The sequence below is a fragment of the Phodopus roborovskii genome, unplaced genomic scaffold (genome assembly GCF_943737965.1).
Source record: "Phodopus roborovskii unplaced genomic scaffold, PHOROB, whole genome shotgun sequence".
NCBI lineage: Eukaryota > Metazoa > Chordata > Mammalia > Rodentia > Cricetidae > Phodopus > Phodopus roborovskii.
Window position 1 is genome coordinate 3428547 of NW_026125543.1, and position 14234 is coordinate 3442780.

At 41.0% G+C, this 14234-nt stretch overlaps 1 protein-coding gene across 2 annotated transcripts in view; it reads right to left on the bottom strand.

Annotated features, from left to right (window-relative positions):
* Positions 1-2220: 2220 nt before the first annotated feature.
* The window catches only part of Wwtr1 (WW domain containing transcription regulator 1), a 122094-nt gene continuing 110080 nt past the window's right edge, over positions 2221-14234 (bottom strand). For both annotated transcript variants that reach the window (XM_051176979.1, XM_051176980.1), the window contains exons 5-7: positions 10785-10903; positions 9332-9444; positions 2221-5708 (exon numbers count right to left, since the gene is read on the bottom strand). In XM_051176979.1, the coding sequence (XP_051032936.1) occupies positions 5524-5708; positions 9332-9444; positions 10785-10903 (417 nt within the window). In that variant the 3' untranslated portion in view covers positions 2221-5523. The remainder of the gene's footprint in view (positions 5709-9331; positions 9445-10784; positions 10904-14234) is intronic.

Sequence of the window (14234 nt, forward strand, 5' to 3'; positions counted from 1 at the left end):
CTTGGCCATGAGAACCCTGTTTGATTCAAGATGTGAACCCTCAGCTTCCTGCTCCTACCAGTATGTGGGCAGCTTGCCACTGCCACACCTTCCTGCTAGGACAGACAGATTCACGCCTCTGGAACTGTAAACAAACCCACTCTATTCTATGTTGCACTGGCCAGGCTGTTTTAACACAGCAATAGGAAAGTAATTAGTACAGGAACAAAGCCAGAGCATTCTCTGGCAGAAGGGCATAGGAGGGGCTCTGCTGGAATCCCAGGGAACTCTGCCTAGCAGTCATTAGCACTATTAGTGGCTAAGGGCATTCCCAGCTCTCTGCTTGAGGGGTCAAATGAACTAGGGGGAGGGTAAGACAGGATTTGATTGAAGTGAGCTGGGAAACTGACAGCATGCACTAAAGAAACAGTACGCATCTTAATGTCAGCAATAGTACAAGAAAAGCACTGCATATGAGCAAAACACTTTGCATCTACCATATCTGCAAAGATTTAAGAGTACACACTGTCAAACTCTAGCTGTGGTGACAAGGGTTTCTGCATACATGTTGTATGGGCATATAAATTGGCAGTCATTTTTAGGATAAATGATTGGTAAGATCTATCATATTTAAAGCCAAATAAATCTGAAGCAGGATTCCATACGAGGAACTTCCTTCTAGCCACAAGCTGACTGTTCACTGAAGCACAGAAAACAATTAGGGACACTCATTCAATACAATTTAAAATAACTAAACATGGTACTATGTACTGGCATGGAGACTCTAGCTGCTTGATGCATTTGATGCATGTAGTAAATGCTCAATAAACATTAACAGTGTCATGTTAATGCTAAGCAAAAACCAGAAGTGCCAAATCATATATGATTGTTTTCTTTAAAAAAAAAAAAGTATCTAAATTATATTATAAAGAAAAACCAAACTTTTTTTTTTAAGTCTGAGATTTGGGGGATATAAATCATTTACTATTTGAGCTCCATACATGCTGGTACTCAGTATTTTCAACCTTATAACCTTAAAAGTGAGTAAGGGGGCTGGAGGGTACAGCAGCCTAACACCTGCAAGATTTTGACTTCAGTCCTCAGTATGAAAGACCAACGGAAGGCGTGGACCCTCACGCCCCGACTCAGGAAAGGCGCCCCCCCCCCCAAATCACTCACGAGAAGCGGTCTTGATGCAAAAGCATGAGGTCTTTTATATTCCAGTGCACTAGGGTCCGCAGCCACACTCCACATGGAAGTAGGAGACTGGGAACTCTGGGTACAGGGTGCAGGCAGCTTTTATAGGGTTACAACAAAGCCCGCGCATCATAAACCAATCATCTAATAGCATCCAATGCGAACCAATCAATTTGAACTATCCAAGCCCGTGCTTAGCCCAGGAAGTCTGCTTTCGCTAGGGCTTCTGGGTAGTGTGACAAGGCTCATTTCTTGTGTTCATTCACTCACAGGTGCTGTCGGTAAACCGCCCTGTCATAAACAGTCAAGAATGTGACCTTTTGCCTACTCACTGCTCGGGGGCAGAGTCTAGGGAGAATTAGGCTAAATTTTTCTATCCTTACAAACACAGCACAGAAAATACATGGTGAACAAACACAGCTCTAAAACTGTTTAAAACCGGTACATAAGAGGTTCTGGGGCAGTGACAAGCCAGCTGGGTTAGCTCCCTGTACTGCAAGAGGTAGGTGGGGGAAACCACAGTACCTGTGAGAAGCAAAGGACTAACAGCAAGAGCACACATTCGTGTTGCATTGTGTTTACTTATAACGATGGAAAAAGGCACACCCTGTTGTTAAAAACATAATCTTGATGGGAGTATTGAAAGGCTAGTGAGGGTTTGTTTGTTGTCTGCATTTGTTTGTTTGTTTTGTATTTCATTTTGACTTTTTGAGATAGGGTTTATCTGTGTAACAGCCCTAGCTGTCCTGAATGGAATTTGCTCTGTAGACAAGGCTAGCCTTGAACTTACAGGCATCTGACTGCCTCTGCCTCCCCCTCCCCCTCCCCACCCAGCACCGGGACAAAAGTCATGCACCGCTGCCACCACCCCTATTTATTTGTTTTCTAAAAACACACCTTCAAAAAGTCTTAGTGGGCACATCAAATGCAACACAATCTGTCTTCCTGTCTTTCTCACTGTCTCCCAGGGATTACAGAAGCCTCTCCAGTTATACCCAAAGCCAGTAAATGATCACACCACACGACAGAGACAAAGGCCCAAAGTGGAAGTTCAATCATATTTATTTTTTATACAGAATTGAGAATTAAAACCTGTACCAAACTCCAGATAAAACGGTTTGATTTGATGGATTTGACTGTATATATCCTGTATGCAAAACATACTGGATTAGAAATCAACAACACAGGTCTCATTTGATAAAATGTAGATGTTAAAAAATATTAAGTTAAAGTATTAGCATTTGTATAATAGACTCAGGGAAATGGTCTCTGTCAATCACCCATTTTCCCAATTAAATTGATCTATAGTTTCCTTTTTTTGGAATGGCTTTTTTTTCCTCATAAAAGTGTCCTTTCAGAAGTTGCTTCTCATTACATCATAAGAACACAGTACTCAGTGACACATCCATTGCTTCAAGTCACCTTCTGCAAATTCCCTCCTGCTGAGCAGTGCCCAGAAGGCTATATAGCTTGTTCTGTTTTATATGCTCTCACATACTGGGGAAATCGATGAAAGAAACACGCCTTACATCCTAGATACTACAGTGAGACACTGCCTAAGAAATCACCCAATGTTAACAAGATGACGGTGTTTTCACTATTTAAATGCTTTAATAAGGTATATCTTCTCGGGGAAAAAGAAAAAAGAAGAAAACATTTTTTTTAAAAAGTTGCCTATTTTATGACAAAATTTGTAGGTGATATGGCAAAATTTATTGATTTAGGACTAAGAAGACTACATAGTCTTGACAGCTGTCTTATAGCATGAGATAGATTATGAGTAGCACCTTATTATGAATCCTTAGAGAGTATTATACTTACAGTAATACTAAGGAACCACTGAGAGACTGCTCTAAGGCTGGGTATGCAGCTCGGCGGCAAAGCACTTGCCTAACTAACACACATGACATCTTGGGTTCAATCAGAACTAGAAAAAAACAGGTCTGATTCTGATGTCTAGCTTTAGCTCTCTTTAACAAAAGCCACATTTTATGGTCTTAAAAACAACAACAGAAATTACATCTGGCTTCATCTATTAGTAAACAGTCAGGGGCCATATTTTATTCTAGAAAAATACAATATTCATTAAAAAGATTTAAACTAATTTACTAAAAACTTATTCTAATATTTCATAATGCCACAAGCTTATTAGAAAATGGCTTCTAAAACTTGGTAAAATAAATCATCAATGATTTAACTACTTAAAAAAAAGAGTATCTTTTTTTTACATTTAATAACCTGAAATGCATGTATAAAAATATTTTTAAATACAGTAACACTGTTGAGTTTTGTTAGGTCCCTTGTGTTTGGTTTATTTTTGATTTTTCATCAGAAAGAATGAATGTACAACTCTTTTCTTTTTTTGCAATTTTTGCTGACAAACGAGAAAACGAAAGAGTGCTCCCTTTCAACCTAGTAGCAACATAAATCCCTACTCGTCTCTGGGTGCTCAGAGAGAGCATGGAATTAACTGGACATTAATTGGGTTCTTTCAGGAAAAGAGAAATCACTTAAGAGTGCTGGAAGCAACAGTGGCCCACGCTCTTGTCGGCTGACATTTTCAACAAGTACATAGACAGAGCGCCAGAGTGTCTCAGCCCTCTCCCTTCCTCCTCTCTGCCCCTCCCCAGTAAAGTGCGCCCCAAACCTCTTCTCTCCGGCAGCAGGGTCTTTTGGTATAAAGGCTGTGAGAGAAAATGTTTGCTTTGTTCTTTGGGGCACTTCTCACCCATCTTGCTTGCCTCGCTTTGGAGGGGTTCTGACATGTCTGGTTCATTTCCCACCAACTAGCCTTTACACCATATCCCACAGCTTCACCTCTGACTTTTCACTTGCCTCTTCCCACCAAGACCAAATGTACTTTGTGCATTTATATTCCGATGGACCAAAAGGGATCTCATTAAAGATGCTCAACCAGAAAAGCCCTCACCCTCATGGAAACTGAAACTTTCCTCCCAGATTCTTTGTATCTTTCAAAAAAGTAAAAAATAAAAAAATAAAAAAAAAGAGAGAGAGAATAAATTCATAGATTATAAATAATGTCAGTTCACAATAATAAACAGCTAAGGACTTCATTGCTAGTGCAGGTAGACTGCCTGCTAAATGAACATGCTGATCTCAGTCCTTAAGAGCTAATTTAAAAAGTTGGTAACATAAGAGGTATTGAGTACATATCTTATGCCTTTTTGTACCAACTTAGCAAAAGGACTAGGATAACATACTTGAGAATCAATATTACTCAACTCAGAAGCACAGATCTATACGATATGCCCTGCCAGGGCCTTTTCATATTCATAGTCAGAGATCTGCTTCATTCTTCAAGCAGTTCTATAGACAGAATTATTTTTAGCATTTGAAATCTCAAAAAGCAGAAGTGAAAATGTCTCAGAATACAAAACGCAACAGCTAATTTGCATGTCATCAAGCTGAGATCTCTGTTGGCCTGATAGTTTCAGAACAGGTCAAAAGACTAAAATATATAGTTTCCAATGATTGATCAAAAACATTTGGCTGCCCTTTGTCATAAGCCACAAAATTACAGTGTTTCATAAAAACAGACATCAAATTCCAAACTGCACTTTGCAAAATACAAGTTGCAATTGAAAAATAGCTTTGTTTTGTAAGTGTTCATATTAGTACCAAACTGGTCTCTTTCACATGATCTGTCATACAAGACCTGTGACAAACGCTGCAGTGACCCTTCTGTGTGTGGGACTGAGCTGCTGGATGCTCTGCAGTAAAATGACGAGGAGTGATAACATTAGGACTCCATGCCCTTGTAAATACAGAATGAGAATAGACATCAGAGCCACCATGGATTCCAAACTGCACTGCATTCCGCAGCAGAAATTTACTATCTATACAATGGTTTTTAAAGATATAAAGTTAAATAAGTTTTAAAGCATCTGTTACTACGGTTACCAGTAAAGTTTTTGAAACTGTAAATCATGTATTTGTGCACATTTCCTGGACCAAGCTGCCTGTCAGAATTCACTGCCTGTGGTCAGCTTTTATAGTTTAGAATCAATTGATATATGAATTTCAGCTAATTTCTATAAAGCTCAGCCATAGGGTAGCAGAGGCTTTTAAGAAGTTATTCTGCATAATCAATTCTACATTATCTGTCACAGAAATGCAGGCTTGCAGAAAATGGAAAGAGAATATTTATCTATGTGTAACTTAATGTTCTTATAAATCAAAGCCAGGCAATGACCAGCTGGTCACGTGGACAAGAAGTAGTGTGAGTACGGAGGCCGCGAGCGGTGCACCTGCAGACCTGCTTCCCACTGTCCCTTGTTCCACGGGCCCAGGAAATGTCACAGCTGCATCATTTTACAATGGCAGTGATCACAGCCAGGTGAGGAAGGGCTCGCTTTTGTTCAGAGCAGACTCTACATCATTGAAGAGAGGGATCAGGTCTTCAGACTCCAAAGTCCCTAGGTCAACGTTGGTTCCTGGAAGGCAGTCAAGGAAATCAGGGAAGCGGGTCTGCTGGGGATTGACTGCCATGGGTGTCTGACCCGCATTCTCTCCTGTAATAGAATGAAAGGCAAATTACTTCCTTCTTAATTTTTTTAAATTTAAAATTCTTTTATTTATTGTTGTTGTTGGTGTTGTTTGCTTGTTTTTGAGACAGGGTCTCGCTCTGTAGCTTTGGCTGTCCTGGAACGCACTATGTAACCAGGCTGGCCTTGAATCAGAGATCTGTCTGCCTCTGCTTCCTGAGTGCTAGGATTAAAGGAGTGTGCCACTACGCCCGGCTAAATTTATTTTATGTGGGTATTTTGCTTGCATGTTTTGTCTATGCAACAGGTATGCTTATGGTGGGAGGGAGACTGTGAATGTATCCATGGAAGTGGAGAAACAGGCAGTTGTGAGTCATCATGTAGGCAGTGGGAATTGAGCCTATGTTCTCTGGAAGAGCAGCCAGTGCTCTTAACCACTGAGCCATCTCTCCAGCCTTTTCTTATACGTTCTTGAGAAGGGACATATAGTTGAAGAGCTAACATAACTCACATTTTCACACTCACGGACACCACATTCATGACCTCATTTTGTTTTGGAAGAGTGTTTATCCCAGTAAGACTAGACTTCTACAGAACATGGTCGAGGAAAATACTAGAAAGGTAAGCATCTGGAATTTGACTGAGATATGTTCTTTATAAAACAGTATTATGGGAGGAAATACATGGATACCTGATGTCACTTGACTGTTCCTCTTACTGTATGACCTTAGGCAAACTAACTTGTCTCATTCTCATTTTACCACCTGGAAATGGGGTAAATCACAGGGTTTTCTGCACAGGCTGGAAATAAAGTAACAGTGTCTGCCACACCCAAGGCTGTGTCATCTATCTGCTAAAGTTATAATAAAGGTCCTGCAGAGATGGCTCGGTGGTTAAGAGCACTGGCTGCTCTTTCAGAGGTTCTAAGTTCAATCCCCAGCACCCACGAAGTGGCCCATAAACACCTGTAATTCCAACTTCAGAAACTCCGATGCCCTCTGGCCTCCAGATACCTGCACACATGTGGTACACATAAACTCACACGGGCACACACATGCACAAAAATTTAAAAAGTTCAAAATCTCATTACAATCTTTTAATTCTTGAGAATATGTATGTTAGCCAAATAAAACCCCCTTTTTAAAGAATTCTTCCTATTCTTAGCCAAAATGAAAGCATGAGTTGACAAGTCCAGCTGGGGGTGCTTGTTGCAAAGGGAGAGAGTTCTCAGCCAGCTTGCTCCTGGGCAAGTGGCCAATGTGTCTGGCAGATCCAACAATCCTTTCTAGTTACCATTGAGTTCTGCCTGCCCTCAGCTAATTTCTAAGTGTTACTAAGTATTATATAATTTTCTTGAGCAGTTTATGCCCATTTCTTACAGACAACTCGCAGAGGTGACCCCGAACTCAATGAGTTGACACTCACTTGACCAGATTAATAGGAAGCACAGTGTTTATCAAATCCATTTCATCAATGGCCTCCTTCAATGGAGGGGAAGAGGTGGGGACATTATCCTCATTTCAACTTGAGGCCACAGAGCTTCTATAGAGAACACTTTTTATCAGGGAATAAGAAATAAAGATTCAACTCAGGCTGAATTTTGCCTGTGTTCTTGTCTAGATACCATTTACCCACTGGACATTATTTTAGAAACCTATAGGAGAGAATGTACCTTCTTAATATCTCCTGAGGTACCTACCCCTCTCGCCTTATTTAATTTTGCTTTTTACCCTTACTGGATTCCCAGGGTTTAAAAGATGAAAGAAAACAGCATTGGAAGGACCCACCTCATGAGGCTATTTCAAGGAAGCAAAATAAATCCTGCCTCTCTCTGACACACACACATAGTCGTTTGCTTGTGTGGGTGTGTGCAAATGTGTACCTGTGTGTGTGCACACGTGCGTGCGTGTGTGTGTGTGTGTGTGTGTGTGTGTGTGTGTGTGTGTGTGTGTATAAAGATGAAAGGCGTGGGGAAGGAAGAGAAGAGAAGTAATAAACTGAACATAACAACAAACAGTGCAAAGCACTGCTATGGGATGCCTCACAAGACAGCTCCTACTCTGCCCTCAATCTACTGCTGTCAGCTGCCAGACCTGGAGGTGCTGCTTCAGCATCCTGACCCCCTGACCTTCTGCAGTGCTGCACTGTAAACCTGTCTGTGAGTCTGGCATTCAGATGCAACAATGTAGACTCACAGCAAGCAGCATACAACAGTTGTGCATGCATATATATGAGTGTTTTTGCCTACATGTCTGGTGCCTAGAAAGGTCAGAAGAGGGTGTAGCATCCCCTGGAATTGGAGTTATGGATGGTTGAAAACCACAAGGAGATGCTGAGAATTGAACACAGGTCCTCTGGAAGAGCATCAAGTGCTGCACCATCTCTCCAGTCCTACAACCCCTTTTCTGTCATGAATAACAGAAGAGAAATTGCAAAGGTATTTATAAAGAGCACATACTGAGCTGGGGATGGTGATGCACATTTTTAATTGCTATTACTGCTACACTCTGGAGGCAGAGTAGGTGGGGGTCTTTGAGTTCAAGATCTGTCTGGTCTACACAACAAGTTCCAGGACAGCCAGGGCTATATAGAGAAACCCTGTCTCAAAAGTAAAAGGAAAGGAGAGAGAGAGGGAGGGAGGGAGGGAGGGAGGGAGGGAGGGAGGGAGGGAGGGAGGGAGAGAGGGAGGGAGGGAGAGAGAGAGAGAGAGAGAGGGAGGGAGGGAGGGAGGGAGGGAGGGAGGGAGGGAGAGAGAGAGGAAGGGAGGTTATAGTATAGTATAGTCTCCCAAAACTGAAGTGTAAACTTATTTAACACATTGATATTATTTTGCAATTTTTAAAAAAGATTTACTTATTTTTATTTTATGTCTGTTGGTGTTTTCCCTGCATGTATGCCTGGGTAAGGGTATTGAATCCGCTAAAACTGGAGTTACAGGCAGTTGTATGCTGCTATGTGGGTGCTGGGAATTGAACTCTGGTTCTGTGGAAGAGCAGTTGGTGCTGTAGCTTCTGAGCCATCTCTCCAGCCCTGCATTTTTTTTTAATAGCTTAATCATACAGTTCTCGAATGTGAACTTAAAAGATGACAATGCCATGCCCCAAAGTCAAGAGTTTGGACATGTCTACTCTATAGGATGCACAGGCTGGGACCAGGAAAGTCACCTTGGTTGTCTTCTTGTCAATTGCTGAAGGAGGGTGTTATGTTAGAAATTGGAGCTGACAATTAGACTCCTCTGGATTGCTAGTTAAACCCCTACTGTTAATTCTTCCAAACCAGAAAGTACCATGACAAGATCAACATGCTCAGAGAACCAAAAATAGTATAAATCCCAGTAGAAAGTGTTAACTATTATTACAAATAAAAGGGGGTACAGCACAGTCATCCCACTACATGTAAGTACAGTATGATTATGATGAAAGGGCAATACTAAAAAGGATGGGGGAGGGTAGGTCTTGAAATCCCACACCTATATGAAGCCACATTTGCATAAACTTTGAAAAGTAGTAGTGCCTGTGCATTGAGTGGGCTTTTAGCTGTCATTTTATGTTCAGGGTTTATGTTTCCCATTGTATTTTAGGATTGCAATAATCAAGAGGACACTTTGAAAATGAAAACACACTACAGATAGTTTCAGGCTGTGAGCCCACCTGTGTCCATCTCGTCCATGTTGCTGAGGAAGTCTTCTGGAGTTGTGGGGACACTGTAGCACCCTAACCCCAGGCCACTGTCCGTGCTCTGCTCCCTTGAATGATAAGGCCCTCTGCAGAGAAAAAAGAAAGGAAAAAAAAAAAAAAAAAAAAAAAAGCAAAGACCTTAACGTGAGTCCACTAAATAAAAGGTCACAGGAAAAACACAGCCACAGAACTCAGCCAGTGAAAGGGAGAAAACTCTACGGGGCCCTTTAATTTTCAAACATATAAGCTGATCTTAAGGAACTAAGGAATTATATGCAGATAAAACTGGCCACTCCCCAAACATGGGTACTGATTTCCTTGTCTCAAAATAACCATCTGAACCCTATTCTATATACAGATTATGGTACTATTTATGTAAAAAATTTTAAGACCAGAAAAATAGTGCTGAATAATGCTCATAGATATACACATTAATGGTAAAAAGAAGTATGGATGTAGCCAGTCATGGTGGGCCATGCTTACTATCCCAACAGTCAAGAGGCTGGGGAAAGGGGATCCAGAAAAATAGCAAAGTTCACCGTGATGGCCACCCACCACTTTCTGATGAGTAGCTATGCCTGGGGAAAGAATGAAGGGAAAAAAGAAACTTGGTGGTGGTAGAGATGGGCTCAAACAGTGCTTGAAATATAGCAAGCCTGGATGGTGGGTACCTCAGTTTTCTTTATATTTTTCTATTCTTTAAAATAAACCACTTTTAATCTAGGCATTCATTATTTTGGCACCTCTTCTTTTATATTTGCAAGCCAGGAGCCTTGGGAAGAGCAGAAACACAATGCCCACCCCCATGGGGTCTACAATTAAGGTTGACTTTCTATTCTTCGGAGACTTCTGGCTAAGGCAACCACTTTTCTTTTTCTCTCTTTTAAAACCAATGTCTCTGTTTTAATTAGGTTTTAATTATGTAATAGCTTAAAACTCACACCAATCATGCATAAAGAAAGTAGTTGTTACGTACCTTCCACCTGGCTCACTTGTAGAAACAGTTTTCGTCACCAGAGCAGAAAATTAACACTAATAACCAAACTCTAAACCTTACTCATTTTTCACCATAAATACTTCTGACTTTTCTTGTTCTATTTGCTATGACATGCTTTTAACCCCACCCTTACTTCCAAGAATGTCAAGATGCTTACAAGCGAAGACCAAATAGCACTGTCCTGTTGAAAGTTCATCCTCATGTGCAAATCACTGAGGGGCATACTCCATGTCATGTGACTAGGTTTTGAAATTGAGATTTTTTTTTTTTTTTTTGTTAAAGCTTCCTTTTTCTCGCTTCTGTCAGCTCTCTCCACTCTCCCCATGCCTCAAGAACCCTGCCTTTTCTCCATATAAACAAACACCCCACTATAGCCTAAACAAACCATAGGTCAGAAAGGAAAAGCCAATGGGCCCAGTATGAACTTACCCATTGAGGAATGGATCTGAACTATTATTGCTGATGGACCTCATATCTGTGTTCATGGCGGGCGGGTTGACAGAGGCCATGGTCTCTTCCATAGGGAGCTGTCGGCAGAGGGCAGCTTCCTATACAGGAGTTGGGGAAAGGGAATCACTCAGTTGCCACAAAGAATTGCTCATCAAACACAAAATACGTTGTACCTATTTCAGTTGGTCAAAGTCATCATGAGATTAGCATTGTTTCCCAAAGTCTTCAACATATGCCACTCTCTTCCACCCCCAGCGACCAGAACCTAAGGAAAATTGAGCCTCTCTCTTGATGCTTTAAAACCAATGCACCTTCCAACAGAACTGTTAACAAGTCATATCATGACCTCTCCAAACACTTTCCCAATGACAAGTTAGTTCTATTCTAGGGTCTCAGACTAATTCTAAAGCAATCAAAGCAACTGGACACCTCTGGACTAGCAAGTACTAGCATGTACATAGACTAGCATACTAGTCTCTCCTGTTTCCATGCCAATGAGAAATGGGCGATTCAGAGCTCAGACACTACATGAAATTACACTTAGCAGTTGGTGTTAATTACCAGATGAATAAGCAACTAGTTTAAAAAAAAAAATCAGGGGGCTGGTAAGGTGGCTCAGAAGTTAAGAGCACTGACTATTCTTTCAGAGTTCAATTCCCAGCAACCACATGTTGGCTCACAACCATCTATAATGGATCGGTGCTCTCTAATGGCCTGCAAGAGGAGAACTATATACGTAATAAGTAAATAGATAAATCTCTTTAAAAACTCTGGTCACAAGGTGGCTCTGTTGGCATAGGCATTTACCACCAAGCCTGATAACCCAAGTTCTATTTCCAGGATCCACACAAGGGAAGAACCAACTTCCACAAGTTGTTCTCTGGCCTCCTTATGAATGTCCATCATGGATGCACATGTACAGACAATAAATAAATATCACCAGCTCAGTGGTTAAAAGTGCTACCCATGCCTAGCAACTTGATGAAATCTCCAGGTTCACATAAGGGTAGACAGGTCTTCCACCCTCTACATACAAGCCTTGGCATAAGCATGCCTGCATTTATGTACAGACATCATACACACTCACATATACATACAACAGTAATAATAATGTTGAGCTGACTAAAATGGCTTAAAGTTGGGAAAACTAAATCCCACAGTTAATTAAATTAGATGTTGATGGGTTACGGATTTTATTTTGGTAAGCTGGCACAAATACTAAAAACAATCAGCCCAACATGTTATGAACTTGACTGCAGTGACTGACATACTCCAGATAGAAATGACCAGGCATCAGACCCCTTTCAAGATGGTCACTATTTCCAGAGAAGAAAACTCTTATAAGTTACTGCTTACATCCAAAACCAAGGTTGGGTCCTGGCCATATTTATGCCTATCAGTGATTCAATTTCCAAACTGAAATCCTTTAAACCCCTAAACCATGGCTACAATGGCAAACAGAACATTCTAGCTTTCTGAGCTCCAGGATGTTAGTCACCTCTCTGTTAGCACTTCATGTGCTGGTTCAAAGTGTTGCTGTCTAGGCAGTGAAACTGGGAGACGTCCAGTTACTGTGTTTGCTGTATGGTTACTACTACTTAAGGTGGCATGGCTCTTACAAATTATGAGAGGACTGACTGTTAGAAAACTGAGCCAGCCACGGTGACAGACACCTTCAGTCCCAGCACTAGGGAGGCAGAGACAGATGGACCTCTGTGAATTTTAGGCAGCCTTTTCTACAAAGTGAGTTCCAGGGCAATCAAAAAGGAAACCCTATCTCGAAAAACAGGTGTGTGTGTGTGTGTGTGTGTGTGTGTGTGTAGAGAGAGAGAGAGAGAGAGAGACTGCAATGTTAAAGAAACACTGTTTCAAAACAAAAAATTAAAAAGAAAAAAGAAAAGAAACCACCCTGTTAATATGAGTAGAAACAAAATAACCTGGCAAGAAAAGGACCTGTGGTTCATTTCTCTTTTTCTTGAGGCAAATAATTAGAATCTTAACTAATACATTTCATTCAATAATACACACACACACACACACACACACACACACACACACACACACACACAGCAACAACAACAACAACAAAAAAGAGTTATGAACGTACCTTCTAAATTGATCTAGAAAAATCAAGTTATTTTCTTATAGTTGTTAGGACATGCCCTAGGAACTTCATTATCCAACAAAACTTTCCTGAAAGTCTCATGTAGAAAACAAGGCTTGAACCCGGGATGCGGAAACTTGAGCCGATCCCAAACTGTCACATGCTCTCATGTTCCCTGAACCTCAGCATGAAAACAACTGATCACCAATTTACATTCTAATCCTTTGGCTTATATCTTCATTATCCAAAGCTATCTATTTTACTGGTACGTCATTCTTCAACTATTCAGAATAAGTATTTAAAAAAAAAAATAAAAACTCCTTTTTGTTTGTCATTTTTGGTTTCTGTTCATCTAAATCCCCTCCCCCCTTTCTTTTTTGAGACAAAGTCTTGATACATAGCCTAGGCTGGTCCTGAACTTGTGATTCTTTGGCCTTAGTCTCTTGAGAGCTGGGGTTACAGATGTGCCACCCTTTAATAAACACAAAAGGTTAGAGCAGGGGCTGAGGACATGACTTAAAGGTACATGTTACACACGCACAGATACCTGATTTCAGATTCCTAGTGCCTAGGTAGAGCTAAGTACAGCAGTGCACATCTGTAACACAAGACCTGGGGGAGGAAGGGGCACAAGACAGGTGGATCCCTGGAGCTCCGTGGCTATCGGGCAGAATCAATAAGCTCCAGGTTCAGTGACAGACCCTGCCTCAAAAACCAAGGCAGAAAGCAAATGACGAAGATACGAGGCCTCCAGCTCTGGCATCCACACACATGCACACACGGACATGTCTACCTGCACACATGCACATACAAGTTTACACCTTCACTGAATTTCTTACTGTGTCATAAAAATTCCATCTTTATTTAACTTACTTGCCCATAGCATATTTCAAGTAGATATAAAATAACACTTGTTGTGGTAGAGTATGTAAATAAAATTTAAAAAGACTTCATAACATATATCATGAAAGGAGGGGATAGCAAGACAGCTCAGTGGGTAAAAGGCCTTGCCATGAAACCCTGATGATGTCTTTGAACAAATAAACAAAAAGTCAGATACCGTGGTGTGCATGGAAGGCAGAGATAGGAGAATTTCCTGGAATACACTGCATGGGCAGAAATGTTGAGAAACTTGACCTCAACGAAGTGAAGAGAATGATCGCTACCCCCATCTCTCCCCCAACAGATGCCGAACACATGTGCACCATGCCACAAGTGTGCCACACACGCACAAAATTATTTTCTAATTTATTTTTTAAAGTAAACATTCTTAAAATCAGGAAAGGGAAGTATTTGGAGAGAAGGAAGAGAATATCAAGAGGGTA